We start from the raw sequence: 19,628 nt of genomic DNA on the forward strand, positions 1-19,628 counted from the left end.
CATATCGGCAGTGTTCATTCCAGGTGTCCTAAACTGGGAAGCGGACTTCCTAAGTCGCCAGGACGTTCCAACTCCTGGTGGACAGATGGGGTCTAGCAGACGTAGACCTCATGGCGTCTCGACACAATCACGGTTCCAGACTTCGGATCACGAACCAGGGATCCTCAGTAAGCATTCGTGGAAGCATTGGCAGTTCCATGGAACTTTCAGCTGCCTTACATATTCGCTCCGGTGTCACTCCTGCCAGGGTACTTCGAAAGTTCAAACAAGAAGGAGAAATGCTGATTCTGATCGCGCCTGCATGGCCCAGACAGCATTGGTTCTCAGACCTGCAAGGTCTATTGATAGAGCAGGGTTAGGACCTACTAGTGCAGGGCCCTTGCCTCTACCCGGACTTGGCCAGACTGGCTTTGACGGCGTGGCTCTTGAAGCATCACTCCTAAGGACGAAAGGGTTTTCTGAGGCTGTTATTCAGACTATGCTGAAGGCCCGCAAACCGGCCTCTGTCAGGAATTATTACATTGTTTAGTATTCTTACTTCACCTGGTGTGCTGATAAGAATTATGATGCTTATCAATTCAGAACTTCCAGAATTCTGGCTTTTTTGCAAAGAGGCTTGGACTTAGGTCTTCTTCTTGCCTCCCTCAAGGTTCACATATCTGCATTGTCAGTGTGGTTTCAACGCAAGATTGCCTCTATACCTGATGAACATACATTCATTCAGGGTGTTCTACGTGTTCAGTCTCCCTATGTCCCTCCAGTGGCTCTGTGGGACCTGTCTATTGTATTTAAAGCCCTTCAAGAGTCTCCCTTCAAATCTCTTGAATCAGTGGACCTCAAATGGCTCACGGCCAAGGTCCTGTTCATGCTGGCTATTGCCTCTGCAAGAAGGGTCTCGGACTTAGGCGCTTTGTCCTGTCGTCCGCCCTTTCTGATTTTCCACCGTGACAGGGCGGTTCTCCGAACCAGACCTGGTTACTTACCTAAGGTGGTGTCATATTTTCACCTTAACCAAGAGATTGTGGTACCGGCCTTCGTCTCTTCGGATTTGTCGGCTAAAGATCGGTCTTTAGATGTGGTTAGGGCTCTCCGTGGCTATGTGAAAAGGACTGCCTCTCTTAGACGGTCTGATGCCCTATTTGTCCTGTTTGGATTCCACAAACGTGGTTGGCCTGCAAATATGCAAACCTTGGCCAGATGGATTAGAATTGCACATGCTTATGCACAGGCTAGAGTTACTGCCCCTGCTGCGATTAAGGACCATTCTAGCCGGTCTGTTGGACCTTCTTGGACGGCCCGCAGTGGCGCGTCCACAGAACAATTGTTCAAGGTGACTACATGGTCCTCGTGAACATGTTTCTTAGGTTCTATGCCTTTGAGACATTCACTTCCCAGGATGCTTCCTTTGGACGCCGGAGTCTCATGTCCGCTCAGTTGCGTCCCCTCTCTTGGGGAACTGCTTTAGGACATCTCCAATGTTTCCCTGTGGAAACCAATGTAACCTGCTGCAGAAAGTAAGAGTTATGGTAGAATTACCATTGCTAACTCTTTCTGTGATGTGCATTGTGTTACACAGGGCGCCCACCCTGGGGCACCTAGCTTCTTCAGGTTTGTATGTCATTAGCCATTGGTACCTTCTCCTGTCATGAGATTGTGTTTTTATGTGACTAACATCTTCCTTCTCTCTTGCCTGCTTCCTGCATTGGACTGGTTAACAAAACTGAGCTCACAGTGCCTTGCGGCGGGGTTATAGAGTAGGCCCCTCTGATGCATACTGGGACAGCTAAAGATTTACCTGATGGTGCCTCTGGATCCAGATCCACTCTACACCCCAATGTTTCCCTGTGGAACCCACAGTACCTCGCAGAGAGTTAACAATGGTAAGTCTACCATAACTCTTACTTTTTACACCCTTCTCACATTATTTTTGTACCACTCCAATATATTAAAGGGCATTTGGAGCAGTTTTCATTAAAAACTGCTCCTAACCCTTTAATTCACTTTTTTTTTAGTAATCCGCATCACATTCCCCATACTTATAATGGGAAATGCGATGTGGCCGAATTTACAAAAAAAAAAAGTGAAAAAACATCGCAGTGAGCCCTGTGATAATTTCGCCAGCTCAGGCTGACGAGATCACAGGGCAGAACTGCGATAAGGAGATATTTGCCCAGCTTTCTCAGCCCCTGGCAGAGAAAGCTGTGCGGGACCTGGCTCCAGTGATCAGCTCTGTGTATCCGATGGGCACACAAGCTGATCACAGTGTAAAAAAAAAATGTAAACAAAAAACCCCCAAACTATACTTACCAGTCCAGGGAGCCGGTGTCCGCTGCTCCGATGAGTGCTGCCAGGCTCCGGGTCCCCCATATGCTGCGATGTGACCCCAGTGCAGTAAAGTGATGCTGCAAAGCGGCAGTGCACTTTACAGCACCGGGGGTCACCACAGCACACAGGATCCGGCGGCCAGCAGCCCAGCAGGAGCAGCGTGGACCGGCTTTCTGGACTGGTAAGTATATTATCCTGCGGAGGAGGTCAGCAGCACGGGGGCATAGTCACACGGGGAGGGGGGGGGGGGGGGACTGGGCGGCGGTGTAAGCGGCACATGCACAACCAGACATCTGTGTATTTTTTACGAAAAATACCCGATGATGCAGCGGAGTGTCATCGCAGGGACAGAGCTTGCTCACTAGCTCTGTCCCTGCATGCGATAATTGATACATCCCTGCAACGTAATCAATTATCGCAGTGCGAGTTTGGGCAATTTTATCACATGCCATCCGCATCCTTGGATGCAGATGGTGATAAATAGGCCCCTAAGAGAATTAAGTGACTTACTAATAGAACTGCCAGTATCCAAGTGTGAGTGAGACTGACCAGGACTTGCCTTCCTTGCCAGAGACATTAACCCTATAGTGCAAACAGCTACCTTACAATCTGCAGGAACAGCGGGTCATCTGTCGCTCCAAGTCGAATCAGTGGAACAAGGTGTTATTTCCCCAAGTTTCTGTGCACTTTGTACACCAGCAAGCTAAGATCAGGAATGATCATAGTTCTGCCTTTACCTGGACAGGTGCTACCTGCCCATTGCAGTTCACATGACTAACATGCATCATCCAGATTCCTTCCACAGGTTTCCAGCTCTATCTGCCAAGAGACCAGAGGTAAATATACTAATGGGAGGCACTCGATATCCCATCTGTCAGGATCCCGACGCTCTGCATACCGGCACCGGGATCCCGGGCCTATACTGACAACTATACTCCCTCTTAGGGTGCCCACGACACCCCTGCAGGGAGAATAAATAGCGACCGTGCCCTCAGCCTTGACGAGCGCAACGATCCTGCAAGGGGCACTTTTGCGCTCGCCCCACTGCCAGCATTCCGGCATTTGGGATTCCAGCGCCAGTATGCTGCGTGCCGTGATCCAGAGCGCGGAATAGCGTACTAATAAGTTGTGTCCTCTGTATCACAAACTACATCCTGTCCTGAAATGCAGTCTTCAGAGAGAAGTCCCTGGAGAACAGCACAGCCTTCTTAAGAGAAAACGGTACCTTCTGCAAGTGCTGATCTCTCGCAGGTCACTTCACCGAGGACTGTAAGGTCAGTGCTAACTGCCATCTGGTATCCTGGCGAAGCCTGGACAAGGCAAAACGCATTGATTACCAATCATATCGATCCTCTAATGGCAACGCGAGGCACACACAGCGGGTTGCGAGGGAAGTCTACCGGCAGACACCAAATCTACCCTGGGAACGGACACTCCACACAGGACGTAGGTGGCTACACCAGCTACACTTTGTAACGAAACCCCGGAGGAGGTAAGCTAAGGTATAATACCTCACCCAGCATCACCAGCAGGGGTGAACACATAAAAGCGGCTAGTGAGCCTGGTAACCACTCAAAGGGTGCCATTCAGGACTTTGCGATTAAGACCAACACTACCTTAACAGGACGTATATACCAAAACCCAGTGGGGAGCAGTTCTCTTTACAATCCTGACAGACGGACTTATTATTTTCTAGGAAGATTGCACATAAAAGTAAGATGCATTGAGCGCAAATTTGTGCATTCATTCCATATTACAGTTTCTGTTTTATGTGTGTTACATGTAATGTTTTTTTATACCGGTATCAGGAGACACAGCCAGACCCTTTATTTCTCATTTTAAAACCTAGCACTGTAAGATTATTTATAAACCATTGTAACTTTTATCATAAAACCAAATACTATAATAATAAATAATCCTATATATATATATATATATATATATATATAACCAATTGGTGCACTTTGTATTACTGTATTTCTTCCTATAGGTAGTGCGCAGGGAGCACATTACTCACGGGCTCTACATTCACCACCCGCATACGGGCAGATGCTATAAAATACAACATTGGTTACCATGCACTACTACACATGTCATTTACATGCTTAAATGCCCATGCGATCTGGTAAATATTGGCAAGACACAGCACCAATTCCGTGAACATGCATGGCAGTGCTATCAAACAATCACTAGACAAAGGTTCTAAGACAAGGAGCAAGACATTGCTTACAGGCACGACACTCTGTAGCCAGTTTGCGTGCCATGATAATTGATCACGTACCACTATCATATAGTGGTGGTGATCGTAACATGAAAGCAGGTGGATCTATACATTAGATGCCATAACACTGCAAGGTTTAAATGAAGCTTTGAGCCTTCAGTGTTTTTTGTAGCCTATATGATTCTATATAATAGGGGCATTGACACATTGGGCATACTATTATTGAGATGTGTGGGTCAACTTACGAGTTTGGGTTTATAGATTATTGCTAAATAGTGGTTTTTCACATATATTAACATGTTTGATTTTTCATAAGTGGCTTTTGGATGGTTTTCAAGTTATTTTTTTGTTCTCCCTTATTTTTTGTATGTACAGTATACTAATAGTGGAAGCTTTTAAATTATTTCTCTGTGTATTGATATATGCATGTTTTTAAATTGTTGTTTATTTGTTTCAGTGTCTGTTGCCTTGTCCCATTGGTCCGCCTGTCCCGGTGTAGCCCGCTGTCGTGGTCTCCCGGCATCTGCAGTTGAGTGCATCCAGAAGCAGCGCCAGCAGAGACGCGGGACAGGTGAGTTCAATTATTAAAATTTTCAGTCCTGTTGTATATGATATAAATGTTTGTGCATGCACTGTCTGCATTTCTGTAACGCTGTCCCTGACGGCGGGGCTAGTCCCTGAAATGCCATAGGAGTCAATAAAGAAGTTATTCCTTTCAGTGATCAGACTGTGGAGTGCCGCTGTTTTGCCGCTATCTATATGGTTGTGTATATCTATATCTATATAACCAATTGGTGCAATTTGTACTATATCTTCCTATTAGAGATGTGCGGCTGGCACTTTTTCGTGTTTTGTGTTATGGTTTTGGTTTTAATTCCACTTTTTTGTTTTGGTTTTCACTTGGTTTTGCCAAAACCACCCTTTTGTGTTTTGGTTTAGGTTTTGGATCTGGATGTTTTTTTGGGGGAAAAATTAAAACAGCTAAAATCACAGAATTTGGGGGTAATTTTGATCATACAGTATTATTAACCTCAATAACATTTATTTCCACTCATTTCCAGTCTATTCTGAACACATCACACCTCACACAATATTGTTTTTAGGCCTAAAAGTTGCACTGAAGTAGCTGTATGACTAAGCCAAGCGACACAAACAATTCCCACTAGAATTATACAGCAATATCACTGGAATTATACGGCAATATCACTGGAATTATATGGCAGTACCACTGGACATATACGGAAGTGCCAGAAAGGATGGCACTTTAAAAAAATAGTCCCCAAACAGCACATGATGCAAAGAAGAAAAAGAGGTGCAAGGTGGAATTGTCCTTGGGCCCTCCCACCCACCCTTATGTTGTATAAACAGGACATGCACACTTTAACAAACCAATCATTTCAGCGACAGGGTCTGCCACACGACTGTGGCTGAAATTACTGGTTTCTTTGTGCCATCACCAAAAAAGAAGCAATCAATCTCTTTTTTAATAAACTGGCTCTACAGAGGCAAGATGTCCACCTCATCCTCATCCTCCGATTCCTCACCCCTTTCACTGTGTACATCCCCCTCCTCAAAGAGTATTAATTCGTCCCCACTGGAATACACCATCACAGGTCCCTGTGTACTTTCTGGAGACAATTGCTGGTCAAGGTCTTCCCGGAGGAATTTATAATTCATTTTGATGAATATCATCTTCTCCACATTCTGTGGAAGTAACCTCCTACGACGATCGCTGACAAGGTGACCGGCTGCACTACACACTCTTTCGCAGTACACACTGGAGGGGGGAGGGGGGGGGGCAACTTAGGTAAAATAAAGCCAGTTTGTGGAAGGGCATCCAAATTGCCTCTTTTTCCTGCCAGTATACGTACGGACTGTCTGACGTGCCTACTTGGATGCTGTCACTCATATAATCCTTCACAATTCTTTCAATGGTGACAGAATCATATGCAGTGACAGTAGACATGTCAGTAATCGTTGGCAGGTCCTCCAGTCCAGACCAGATGTCAGCACTCGCTCCAGACTGCCCTGCATCACTGCCAGCTGGTGGGCTAGGAAATATTATCCTTTTCCTAGCAGCCCCAGTGGTGGGAGAAATTGAAGGAGGAGCTGTTGACGGGTCACGTTCCACTTGAGTTGACAATTTACTCAACAGCAGGTCTTTCCACCTCTGCACACTTGTGTCTGTCGGAAAGAGAGATACAACGTAGGCTTTAAACCTAGGATCAAGCACAGTGGCCAAAATGTAGTGCTCTGATTTCAACAGATTGACCACCCTTGAATCCTGGTTAAGCGAATTAAGGGCTCCATCCACAAGTCACACATACTTTGCGGAACCACTCTGTCTTAGCTCCTCCTTCAATTTCTCCAGCTGCTTCTGCAAAAGCCTGATAAGGTGAATGACCTGACTCAAGCTGGCAGTGTCTGAACTGACTTCACGTGTGGCAAGTTCAAAGGGTTGGAGAACCTTGCACAAGATGGAAATCATTCTCCACTGTGCTTGAGTCAGGTGCATTCCCCCTCCTTTGCCTATATTGTAAGTGGATGTATAGGCTTGAATGGCCTTTTGCTGCTCCTCCATCCTCTGAAGCATATATAGTGTTGAATTCCACCTCGTTACCACCTTTTGCTTCAGTTGCAGGGGAGGTTCAGGAGTGTTTTCTGGTGCTCCAGTCTTCGGCACGCAGTGGTAGATTGTCGAAAGTAGCCCACAATTTTTCGGGCCACTGACAGCATCTCCTGTACGCCCCTGTCATTTAAAAAAAAATTCTGCACCACCAAATTAATTGTATGTGCACATTTGCCCAGTTGGGATGAACGCACAATATTGGTGGCGTTGTCCGATATCACAAATCCCCAGGAGAGCCTAAGTGGGGTAAGCCAATATGCGATGATGTCCCTCAGTTTCCGTAAGAGGTTGTCAGCTGTGTGCCTCTTCTGGAAAGCGGTGATACAAAGCGTAGCCTGCCTAGGAACGAGTTGGCATTTGCGAGATGCTGCTACTGTTACCGCTGCTGCGGTTGTTGCTGCGGGAGTCCATACATCTACCCAGTGGGCTGTCACAGTCATATAGTCCTTGGTCTGCCCTATTTAACTTGTCCATATGTCCGTGGTTAAGTGGACATTGGATACAACTGCATTTTTTAGGACACTGATGACACTTTTTCTGACGTCTCTGTACATTATCGGTATCGCCTGCCTAGTGAAGTGGAATCTAGATGGGATTTGATATCGGGGACACAGTACCTCAAACAATTCTCTAAGTCCCACTGAACTAATGGCAGATACCGGACGCACGTCTAACACCAACATAGCTCTCAAGGCCTCAGTTATCCGCTTTGCAAAAGGATCACTGCTGTCATATTTCATCTTCCTCACAAAGGACTGTTGGACAGTCCATTGCTTAGTTGAAGTAGTACAAGTGGTCTTCCGACTTCCCCTCTGGGATGACGATCGACTGCCCAGTAGAAACAACAACAGCAGCAGCAGTAGGCGTACCACTCAAGGATCCTCCCGAGGAATCCTGGTTAGGAGGGGACTCGTCAGTCTTGCCAGGGACATGGCCTGCAAGACTACTGATGTTCATGGCTGAGGAGGAAGTTGACGTTGAGGGAGTTGATGGTGTGGCTTGTAGGAGCTTGGGTACAAGAGGAAGAAGGGATTTAGGTGCCAGTGGACTGCTTATGCTCTTTACCAAAGTTTCACAACATTACACTGACTTCTGATGAATGTGCAGCAGGTGACGTATAAGGGAGGATGTTCCTAGGTTTTTAATGTCCTCACCCCTACTTATTACAATTTGACACAGGCAACACACTGCTTGACACCTGTTGTCCGGATTTGTGGAGAGGTGGCTTTTTTGGTAGTTTGCCCAGGTATCACAATGGGCTTCTTCATCCCAAGGACAACAGGTGTCTCCCCTGGTGCCTGACTTAAACAAACCACATCACCATCAGAATCCTCATCATCAACTTCCTCCTCAGCGCCAGCAACACCCATATCCTCATCCTGGTGTACTTCAACAGTGACATCTTCAATTTTAATATCAGGAACTGGACTGTGGGTGCTACTTCCAGCACTTGCAGCGGGCGTGCAAATGGTGGAAGGAGCCACCTCTTCCCGTCCAGTGTTGGGAAGGTCAGGCATCGCACCCGCCGACACACTTGGACTCTTCTTTGGGATTTGTGATACCATCTTAGAACGCACAATTATTTGCTGTGCTTAGTCATGAATATAAGCCAGGGCCTTAGCCGTTCCTTGCCACTCCGTGTCGTAAATGGCATATTGGCAAGTTTACGTTTCTCCTCAGACCATTTCAATTTCTTTTTTTTTTTTTTTTACTGAACTTTGGCTTTTTGGATTTTACATGCCCTATACTATCACATTGGGCATCGGCATGGGCAGACGACGTTGATGGCATTTCATCATCTATGTCATGACTAGTGGCAGCAGCTTCAGCACTAGGAGGAAGTGGTTCTTTCCCTATTTTATCCATTATTTTTCTGGAGTTATATAACACAATATGCGACACAGGAATGACTGATGGCTGATGCACAGGACACTGCTACTGGTCTGATGCAGGACAACACAGCAACACTGTAAGGGACTTGTTGTTGTTGTTGTTATTATTATAATATGGCAGCACTGGACATATGGCAGCAGAGTATACCACTGTGACTGCCTGGTCACTGGAATGACTGATGGCTGATGCACAGGACACTACCACTGGTCTGATGCAGCACAATACACCACCACTGAACTGATGCAACACAGCAGCAATGGACATAAGGCAGCAAGAGGACACAACCACTGTGACTGGACAAATACAGCACAAGACATGGACACTGAGAGAACGGAGACACGTCCTCTCTACACTCTCCAATGCCGGAGTGAAAATGGCAGGGACGCGCGGCTCCTTATATGATATCCAAACCCCGCGAGAATCTGACAGCGGGATGATGACGTTTTGCCTCGTTCTGGTTTCCGAGTCAGGCGGGAAAACCAGAACCTGACTCTAATCCGGACTCGAATGGTGAAGTCTGGTATGGTTCGGTTCTGTGAGAACTGAACCCGCTCATCTCTAATATTGACCTAATACACACAGCCTGAAGGTCATGTTATACCATATTCTTAATCATTTTGTGCAATAAAACAATGTTTTTGTACAATGTACCATCAGAAAGCAAAGGTGTCACTATCTCAGTCATGTGCAAACAATTCCATATTTTCTGAATTTGGGATATGGGAGACTCAATCTGTATTTACCTGATCAGTCAAAGTTTAGTTCCAGGTCTAATATGTTTAATGGATTCTGGTGTGATTAATAATAATGATTTATATATAATGTCATATCCAGTGGCGTGCAGTGAGGTCAGTCGCTGGTGAGGCATGCCCGCTGCCAGTGCCCATCCCTGCCAGCTGCAAATGCCTGCTAAGGTGGCTACCAGGAACTGCCCCTATTGCTGTCTGGGAGCAGCGGCAGCAGAGGTGCCCAAGGTTTGGAGAGCAGCAGAGGGTCTTCATGGTGGTATGGAAGCAGAATTAGAGTAGTAGTACTCAAACCCCCCCCCCCCTTGTATCCCTGCTGCACACATGCACAAATGACTCCCTCATCCCCTTATACACTGGCACAGTGGGCACATCTTGCTGACAGAGCCCATATGACGTTTTTGAAAAAAATAAGAGCAGGACAGCCCGTGGGATGTACACACCGCGTGCACACACCAGCCTGCTCTCTGTGCTGCTGTGCTGGTGACCGGAGTAGTGTTGGGACACAGACCTGTGCAGATACGGAGGCCGCTGAGCACTTCATTCAGAAGTATGAGTACGCGGGGGGGGGGGGGGGGGGAGAGGAGGAGGAGGAGAGGTAACACACTGTCAGTGTCTGCAGACAGTGTCCGAGGCAGGTGAAGATATAGTTACTATTATTACTGGGCTGCGGCACGCCTTACCCGGAGTAATGCTACGGCCAGCCCTGGCTGAAGAGAGTGCAGCTACTCCCGAGTCCCAGCTTCCAGTAGCGACGTATGAATGAGAGGCGTGGAGGTGCAGCGTAGGGGGTGGACAATGAGGAGGAGCTTCTAAGTCCCAGTGAAGGTGGGCAGGATCCCAAGGTGAGCTCCAAATCTGCTAACCAATCATATAGGGGCGTGCTTTCATATGGACTGAAAGCACGTCTCTGTCACTGAGACACATATACTACTAGTGCCGCTTACTATGCTTTTTTAAATGGGCTTTTTACTGCCCATTACTTGGCCCCACCCTCGCTTCTAGCTCTTTATTATTGGCAGCAGGAGGCACCACTCTCGGTGCCTCCGAAACTAAATTAAACCTATTTTTACAATGTATAAATGATGACAATGATATAAAGAATATACTTATGATACATATCTGTCATAAGTATCTTCTTTGTATTATTGTAATCATTAATGACAGGGGAGGCACTGCCTCCCCTGCCTCCCTGACTGCATGTCCCTGGTCATATTCTCATCTAGCTTTGGGGTAATTCAGATCTGATCGCTGGGTTACGTTTCTTGCTGCCCTGTGATCAGATAGTCACCGCCTACAGGAGGAGGGGAAAAGCGCTGTGCAAGTGTGCGATCACTTCTGTTGCAGAGCTGCACAAAAATCAGTTTGTGCAGTCTCTGCTCAGCCCAGGACTTACTCTTCCTGTGCGATGTATTACTGCTGATCAGGGCCAGAGCTGACATCAGACACACTCCCTGAAAACGCCTGATCCCGTCTGCATTTTTTTGAACACTCCTGGAATACAGTCAGTTGACACCCACAAGCGGCCACTTCCTGTCAATTACCTTGCGAACGCCCTAGTTCCCTTCGTGGAGAGGACCTTTGCTGTGCGGTGCGCGATGACGTCATCGCGCACCGCACAGTAAAGGACCTCTCCAGGAAGGGAAACTAGACGCGTACGCGTCTAGTTTCCCTTCCCAGCGGTAGCGGCCGGGGGCAGCGGGCAGCAGGGGGCACACACCAGTAGCGGATCTTGCCCTGGTGCGGCGCCCTCCGGAGGGCGCCCTGCGCCCTCCGGAAGGCGGCGCCCGGGCAAAAGTACTGCTTGCCCGTGGCAAGATCCGCTACTGGGTACATACTAGATGTGTCATCTTATGATATACTGTAAATTGTTCTTTTTCTTCACAATGAATGTTAAACTATCCATACCTACTTATAATAAGATTTTACTTACCGGTAAATCTATTTCTCGTAATCCGTAGTGGATGCTGGGGACTCCGTAAGGACCATGTGGAATAGACGGGCTCCGCAGGAGACATGGGCACCCCAAGAAAGCTTTGGATTCTGGGTGTGCACTGGCTCCTCCCTCTATGCCCCTCCTCCAGACCCCAGTTAGAGAAACCGTGCCCGGAAGAGCTGACATTACAAGGAAAGGATTTTGGAATCCAGGGTAAGACTCATACCAGCCACACCAATCATACCATATAACTTGTGATAAACTTACCCAGTTAACAGTATGAACAACAACGGAGCATCAGAACAACCCTGATGCAACCATAACATAACCCTTATGTAAGCAATAACTATATACAAGCATTGCCGAAGAAGTCCGCACTTGGGACGGGCGCCCAGCATCCACTACGGACTACGAGAAATAGATTTACCGGTAAGTAAAATCTTATTTTCTCTAACGTCTTTCGTGGATGCTGGGGACTCCGTAAGGACCATGGCCCTCATTCCGAGTTGTTCGCTCTGTAAAAATCTTCGCATCGCATCGATTTTCCGCTTAGTGTTCGCAATGTTCGCACTGCAACTGCGCCAAGTAAATTTGCTAAGAAGTTAGGAATTTTACTCACGGCTTTTTCATCGTTCTGGCGATCGTAATGTGATTGACAGGAAATGGGTGTTACTGGGCGGAAACAGGCCGTTTTATGGGCGTGTTGGAAAAAACGCTACCGTTTCCGGAAAAAACGCAGGAGTGGCTGGAGAAACGGGGGAGTGTCTGGGCGAACGCTGGGTGTGTTTGTGACGTCAAACCAGGAATGACAAGCACTGAACTGATCGCGGATGCTGAGTAAGTCTGAAGCTACTCTGAAACTACTACGAGGTGTGTAATCGCAATATTGCGAATACATCGTTCGCAATTTAAAAAGCTAAGATTCACTCCCAGTAGGCGGCGGCTTAGCGTGAGCAAATCAGCAAAAATCAGCTTGCGAGCGAACAACTCGGAATGACCCCCTATGGGGATTATACCAAAGCTCCCAAACGGGCGGGAGAGTGCGGATGACTCTGCAGCACCGATTGAGCAAACAGGAGGTCATCCTCAGCCAGGGTATTAAACTTATAGAACTTTGCAAAGGTGTTTGACCCCGACCAAGTAGCAGCTCGGCACATCTATAGTGCCAATACCCCTCGGGCAGCCGCCCAAGAAGAGCCCACCTTCCTAGTGGAATGGGTTTTTACTGAATTTGGCAGCGGCAATCCAGCCGCAGAATGAGCCTGCTGAATCGTGTAACCGATCCAGCGAGCAATAGTTTGCTTTGAAGCAGGAGCACCCAGCTTGTTGGGTGCATGCAGGATAAACAGCGAGTCAGTTTTTCTGACTCTAGCCGTCCTGGAAACATACATTTTCAGGGCCCGGACAACGTCCAGCAACTTGGAGTCCTCCAAGTCCCGAGTAGCCGCAGGCACCACAATAGGTTGGTTCAAATGAAACGCTGATACCACCTTTGGGAGAAATTGGGGACGAGTCCTCAATTCTGCCCTGTCCATATGGAAAATCAGATATGGGCTTTCACATGACAAAACCGCCAATTCTGACACACGCCTAGCCGAAGCTAAGGCCAACAGCATGACCACCTTCCACGTGAGATACTTTAACTCCACGGTCTTAAGTGGCTCAAACCAATGTGATTTCAGGAAATCCAACACAACGTTGAGATCCCAAGGTGCCACTGGAGGCACAAAAGGGGGCTGAATATGCAGCACTCCCTTAACAAACGCCTGAACTTCAGGCAGTGAAGCCAGTTCTTTTTGAAAGAAAATAGAGAGGGCCAAAATCTGGACCTTTATGGACCCCAATTTTAGGCCCATAGTCACCCCTGACTGTAGGAAGTGCAGAAATCGACCCAGCTGGAATTCCTCTGTTGGGGCCTTCCTGGCCTCACACCAAGCAACATATTTTCGCCATATGCGGTGATAATGTTTTGCTGTCACATCCTTCCTAGCTTTTATCAGCGTAGGAATCACTTCATCTGGAATGCCCTTTTCCGTTAGGATCCGGCGTTCAACCGCCATGCCGTCAAACGCAGCCGCGGTAAGTCTTGGCCTACTGAGGAAGTCTGCATCCCAGTTGTCCACTCCCGGAATGAACACTGCTGACAGTGCTAGGACGTGATTCTCCGCCCATCGAAGAATCCTTGTGGCTTCTGCCATCGCCATCCTGCTTCTTGTGCCACCCTGGCGGTTTACATGGGCGACCGCCATGATGTTGTCTGACTGAATCAGCACCGGTTGGTTTTGAAGCAGGGGCTCTGCTTGACTCAGGGCGTTGTAAATGGCCCTTAGTTCCAGTATATTTAAGTGTAGTGAAGTCTCCTGACTTGACCACTGTCCTTGGAAGTTCCTTTCCTGAGTGACTGCCCCCCATCCTCGGAGGCTTACATCCGTGGTCACCAGGACCCAGTCCTGTATGCCGAATCTGCGGCCCTCGAGAAGATGAGCACTCTGCAGCCACCACAGCAGAGACACCCTAGCCCTTGGGGACAGGGTGACCAACCGATGCATCTGAAGATGCGATCCGGACCATTTGTCTAACAGATCCCACTGAAAGATCCTTGCATGTAATCTGCCGAAGGGAATTGCTTCGTAAGAAGCCACCATCTTTCCCAGGACCTGCGTGCACTGATGCACCGACACCTGTTTTGGTTTCAGGAGGTCCCTGACCAGAGATGACAATTCCTGGGCCTTCTCCACCGGGAGAAACACCTTCTTCTGTTCTGTGTCCAGAATCATGCCCAAGAACAGCAGACGCGTCGCAGGAAACAGCTGCGACTTCGGGATATTCAGAATCCAGCCGTGCTGTTGCAACATTTCCCGAGATAGTGCTACGCTGACTAACAACTGCTCCTTGGACCTCGTCTTTATAAGGAGATCGTCCAAGTACAGGATAATTATAACTCCCTTCTGTCGAAGGAGTATCATCATTTTGGCCATTACCTTGGTAAATAATCTCGGTGCCGTGGACAAACCAAACGGCAACGTCTGGAATTGGTAATGACAGTCCTGTACCACAAACCTGAGGTACTCCTGGTGAGGAGGGTAAATGGGGACATGCAGGTAAGCATCCTTGATGTCCAGCGACACCATAAAATCCCCCTCTTCCAGGCTTGCAATAACCGACCTGAGCGATTCCATTTTGAACTTGAACTTCCTTATATAAGTGTTCAAGGATTTCAAATTTAGAATGGGTCTCACCGAGCCGTCTGGTTTCGGTACCACAAACATTGTGGAATAGTAACCCCGTCCCTGTTGAAGGAGGGGAACCTTGATTATCACCTGCTGGAGGTACAGCTTGTGAATAGCCGCCAGTACTATCTATCTTTCCCTGGGAGCAGCTGGCAAGGCTGATTTGAGGTAACGGTGAGGGGGAGTCGCCTCGAACTCCAGCTTGTATCCCTGAGATACAACTTGTACAACCCAGAGATCCACCTGTGAGCGAACCCACTGGTTGCTGAAGTTCCGGAGACGCGCCCCCACCACACCTGGCTCCACCTGTGGAGCCCCAGCGTCATGCGGTGGACTTAGTGGAAGCAGGGGAGGATTTTTGTTCCTGGGAACTGGCTGCCTGATGCAGCTTCTATCCTCTACCCCTGCCTCTGGGAAGAAAGGATGCGCCTCTGACCCGCTTGCCTTTCTGAGGCTGAAAGGACTGTTCTTGATAATACGGTGCTTTCTTAGGTTGTGAGGAAACCTGAGGTAAAAAAGTCGACTTCCCAGCTGTTGCTGTGGATACGAGGTCCGAGAGACCGTCCCCAAACAATTCCTCACCCTTATAAGGCAAAACCTCCATGTGCCATTTAAAATCAGCATCACCAGTCCACTGCCGAGTCCATAATACTCTCCTGGCAGAAATGGACATTGCAGTAATTCTAGATGCCAGCCGGCAAATGTCCCTCTGTGCATCCCTCATATATAAGACAACGTCCTTTATATGCTCTATGGTTAGCAAAATATTATCCCTGTCGAGTGAATCAATGTTGTCTGACATGGTATCACACCATGCTGCTGCAGCACTACACATCCATGCTGAAGCAATTGCAGGTCTCCGTATAGTGTGTATATACAGACTTCAGGATAGCCTCCTGCTTTCTATCTGCAGGCTCCTTTAGGTGCGGCCGTATCCTGAGACGGCAGTGCCACCGTTTTTGATAAGCGTGTGAGCGCCTTGTCCACCTTAGGGGATGTTTCCCAACGCAGCCTATCCGTTGCCGGGAAAGGGTACGCCATCAGTAACCTCTTAGAAATCACTAGTTTCTTATCAGGGGAACACCACGCTTCTTCACACAATTCATTTTACTCATCAGATGGGGGAAAAGTCACTGGCAGCTTTTTCTCCCCAAACGTAATACCCTTTTTGGTGGTAACCGGGTTAATGTCAGAAATGTGCAATACATTTTTCATTGCAGTAATCATGCATCGGATGGCCCTTGTTGACTGTACATTTGTCTCATCCTCGTCTACACTGGAGTCAGACTCCGTGTCGACATCTGTGTCTGCCATCTGAGCTAGCGGGCGTTTATGAGCCCCTGATGGCCTCTGAGATGCCTGGGCAGGCGCGGGCTGAGATGCCGGCTGTCCCAAGGCTGCTGCGTCATCAAACCTTTTATGTAAGGAGTTGACACTGTCGGTTAATACCTTCCACATATCCATCCACTCCGGTGTCGGCCCCGTTAGGGGCGACACCACACTTATCGGCTCCTGCTCCGCCTCCACGTAACCCTCCTCATCAAACATGTCGACACAGCCGTACCGACACACCGTACACACACAGGGAATGCTCTGACTGAGGACAGGACCCCACAGAAGTCCTTTGGGGAGACAGAGAGAGAGTATGCCAGCACACACCAGAGCGCTATATAACACAGGGATTTACACTTAAAAGAGTGATTTTTCCCAATAGTGCTTATTATCACAATTGCGCCTCTCTTTTTTACCCTTGTTGTATTGGATACTGCAGGGGAGAGCCTGGGGAGCGTCCTTTCAGCAGAGCTGTGAAGAGAAAATGGCGCTGGTGTGCAGAGGAAGAAGGCCCCGCCCCCTCAGCGGCGGGCTTCTCCCGCGTTTTGTATAATATTAATGGCGCGGGTTTTTGCACATATACAGTTTTATAAACTGTATTATGTGCATTTTTGCCAAAAAGGTAATCTAATTGCTGCCCAGGGCGCCCCCACCCCCAGCGCCCTGCACCCAACAGTGACCGGAGTGTGTGGTGTGCAGTGGGAGCAATGGCGCACAGCTGCAGTGCTGTGCGCTACCTTAATGAAGACCGGAGTCTTCAGCCGCCGATTTCGACGCTTCTTCTGGCACTGCAAGGTGGACGGCGGCGCGGCTCCGGGAACGGACGATCGAGGACGGGCACTGTGTTTGAACCCTCTGGAGCTAATGGTGTCCAGTAGCCTTAGAAGCACAAGCTAGCTGCAAGCAGGTAGGTTTGCTTCTCTCCCCTCAGTCCCTCGTAGCAGTGAGTCTGTTGCCAGCAGATCTCACTGAAAATAAAAACCTAACAAATACTTTCTTTCTAGCAAGCTAAGGAGAGCCCACTAGGAGCACCCAGCTCTGGCCGGGCACAGATTCTAACTGATGTCTGGAGGAGGGGCATAGAGGGAGGAGCCAGTGCACACCAGATAGTACCTAATCTTTCTTTTAGAGTGCCCAGTCTCCTTCGGAGCCCGTATATTCCACATGGTCCTTACGGAGTTCCCAGCATCTACTAGGACGTCAGAGAAATATATATATATATATATATATATATATATATATATTTATATATATATCGATCTATATACATACTAGGGTCTCAATCTCTGCTGATAAGGTACCCGTCCACACTGCCAAAGCGCTATAAACCCATGCCGACACAATCGCCGGTCTGAGTAGTGTACCAGAATGTGCACGCTATCTGCAGGTTCCCTGAGAATAGCTGTAACATCAGGGCTGCCTTTTGTGACACCATAGGGGAAGATTCCCATCGTATCCTGGCCCTAGTGGGGAAAGAATACTGCCTGAGAATTCTTTGTGGGAAGCTGCAGTCTCTTGTCTGGAGATTCCCGCTCTTTTTCCTCATGAGAGGAGGGAAAATTACCTCAGCTTTCTTCACCTTACGCCTGTGTACCCTTGTGTCAGGGACAGATGAGTCATCAGTGATATGCAAATAATTTCTTTATTACAATAACATATATTGAATACTTTTCTGCCAATTTGGCTGTAACTTTGCATTATCATAGTCGACACTGGAGGTAGACCCCGTGTCGATATCAGTGTCTATTATTTTTGGATAGTGATCACTGAGAGATTCTCTCTGCGACATAGGGACAGACATGGGTAGATTTCCTGTCTGTTCTCTAATCTTTTGTGCAATAAATTTACCTCAGCACTTAATTACACATATCCAAACAGGTGTCGGCGTTGTCGACGGAGACAGCCTCTCACACACATATTTGCTCCATCTCCTCCTTATGGGAGCCTTTTACCTCAGACATGTCGACACACACGTACCGACACACCACACACTCAGGGAATGCTCATCTGAAGACAATTCCCCCACAAGGCCCTTTGGAGAGACAGAGTGAGAGTATGCCAGCACACACCCCAGCGCTATTAACCCAGGAATCACACAGTAACTAAGTGTTAACCCAGTAGCTGCTGTAATAGAGTCTTTTGCGCCAAATTTATGTGCCCCCCCCCCCCCCTCTCTTTCCACCCTCTTCTTCTGCAGGGGAGAGCCTGGGGAGCTTCCTCTCAGCGGTGCTGTGGAGAAAAAACATGGCGCTGGTGAGTGCTGAGGAAGAAGGCCCGCCCCCTCAGCGGCGGGCTTCTGTCCCGCGTTTCTATACAAAATAATGTTGAGGGCTCATGCATATATACAGTGCCCAACTGTATATATGCCCATTTTGTGCCAAGAGGTCTTAATTGCTGCCCAGGGCGCCCCCCCCCCCCCCCCCGCGCCCTGCACCCTACAGTGACCGGAGTGTGTGGGATCGTGTGGGCGCAATGGCGCACAGCTGCAGTGCTGTGCGCTACCTCAGAATGAAGACAGAAGTCTTCTGCCGCCGCTTTCAAAGTCTTCTGCCTTCTGTCCACGTCTTCTGGCTCTGCGAGGGGGGCGGCGGCGCGGCTCCGGACGACAAGGATGAGACCTGTGTACGATCCCTCTGGAGCTAATGGTGTCCAGTAGCCTAAGAAGCAAGACCTATCCGCAGTTGGTAGGGTTGCTTCTCTCCCCTCAGTCCCACGTAGCAGAGAGTCTGTTGCCAGCAGAAGCTCTCTGAAAATAAAAAACCTACCAAAATACTTTCTAGCAGCAAGCTCAGTAGAGCTCACTACAAAAGCACCCAGCTCGGCCGGGCACAGATTCTAACTGGGGTCTGGAGGAGGGGCATAGAGGGAGGAGCCAGTGCACACCCAGAATCCAAAGCTTTCTTGGGGTGCCCATGTCTCCTGCGGAGCCCGTCTATATCCCATGGTCCTTACGGAGTCCCCAGCATCCACGAAGGACGTTAGAGAAAATACTGTATGTGATCAGCCTACTGACCCTCAATGAGGGTCAAATTTAGAACATGTGATGTTAATTGGTTCCAACGATTTGTTCTTTATCAGCTTTACAGGCCTCCTATAGTGTGCATATCTTCTCTTACATTGTACTTTTTATAGAGCTACCTAACAAGGGCTATCAAAGAGTATGGGTCCATTTATTAACATTATTTTCACTAATATAATGTGAAAAAGGGTGTTTCTCTTATGTCCTAGAGGATGATGGGGTCCACATTAATACCATGGGCTATAGATGGGTACCTTGGGAGCCATATGCACTTAGTTTAACAGTGTGGGATGGCTC

At 48.2% G+C, this 19,628-nt stretch overlaps 1 protein-coding gene and 1 long non-coding RNA gene across 3 annotated transcripts in view; one reads left to right on the top strand and one right to left on the bottom strand.

Annotated features, from left to right (window-relative positions):
* The window catches only part of LOC134943919 (NACHT, LRR and PYD domains-containing protein 1a-like), a 330,645-nt gene extending 326,933 nt beyond the window's left edge, over positions 1-3,712 (bottom strand). The window contains exon 1 of the mRNA XM_063932485.1: positions 3,551-3,712. Within this exon, the coding sequence (XP_063788555.1) occupies positions 3,551-3,617 (67 nt within the window). The 5' untranslated portion in view covers positions 3,618-3,712. The remainder of the gene's footprint in view (positions 1-3,550) is intronic.
* Positions 3,371-19,628, top strand: part of LOC134943921 (uncharacterized) — a 94,596-nt gene continuing 78,338 nt past the window's right edge. Inside the window, exons 1-2 of one of the 2 annotated variants that reach the window (XR_010181826.1) lie at positions 3,371-3,827; positions 5,004-5,117. This is a non-coding gene — a long non-coding RNA (uncharacterized LOC134943921). The remainder of the gene's footprint in view (positions 3,828-5,003; positions 5,118-19,628) is intronic. The other variant, XR_010181825.1, reaches the window with a different exon arrangement.

The sequence above is a fragment of the Pseudophryne corroboree genome, chromosome 7, assembly GCF_028390025.1.
Source record: "Pseudophryne corroboree isolate aPseCor3 chromosome 7, aPseCor3.hap2, whole genome shotgun sequence".
Classification (NCBI taxonomy): Eukaryota; Metazoa; Chordata; class Amphibia; order Anura; family Myobatrachidae; genus Pseudophryne; species Pseudophryne corroboree.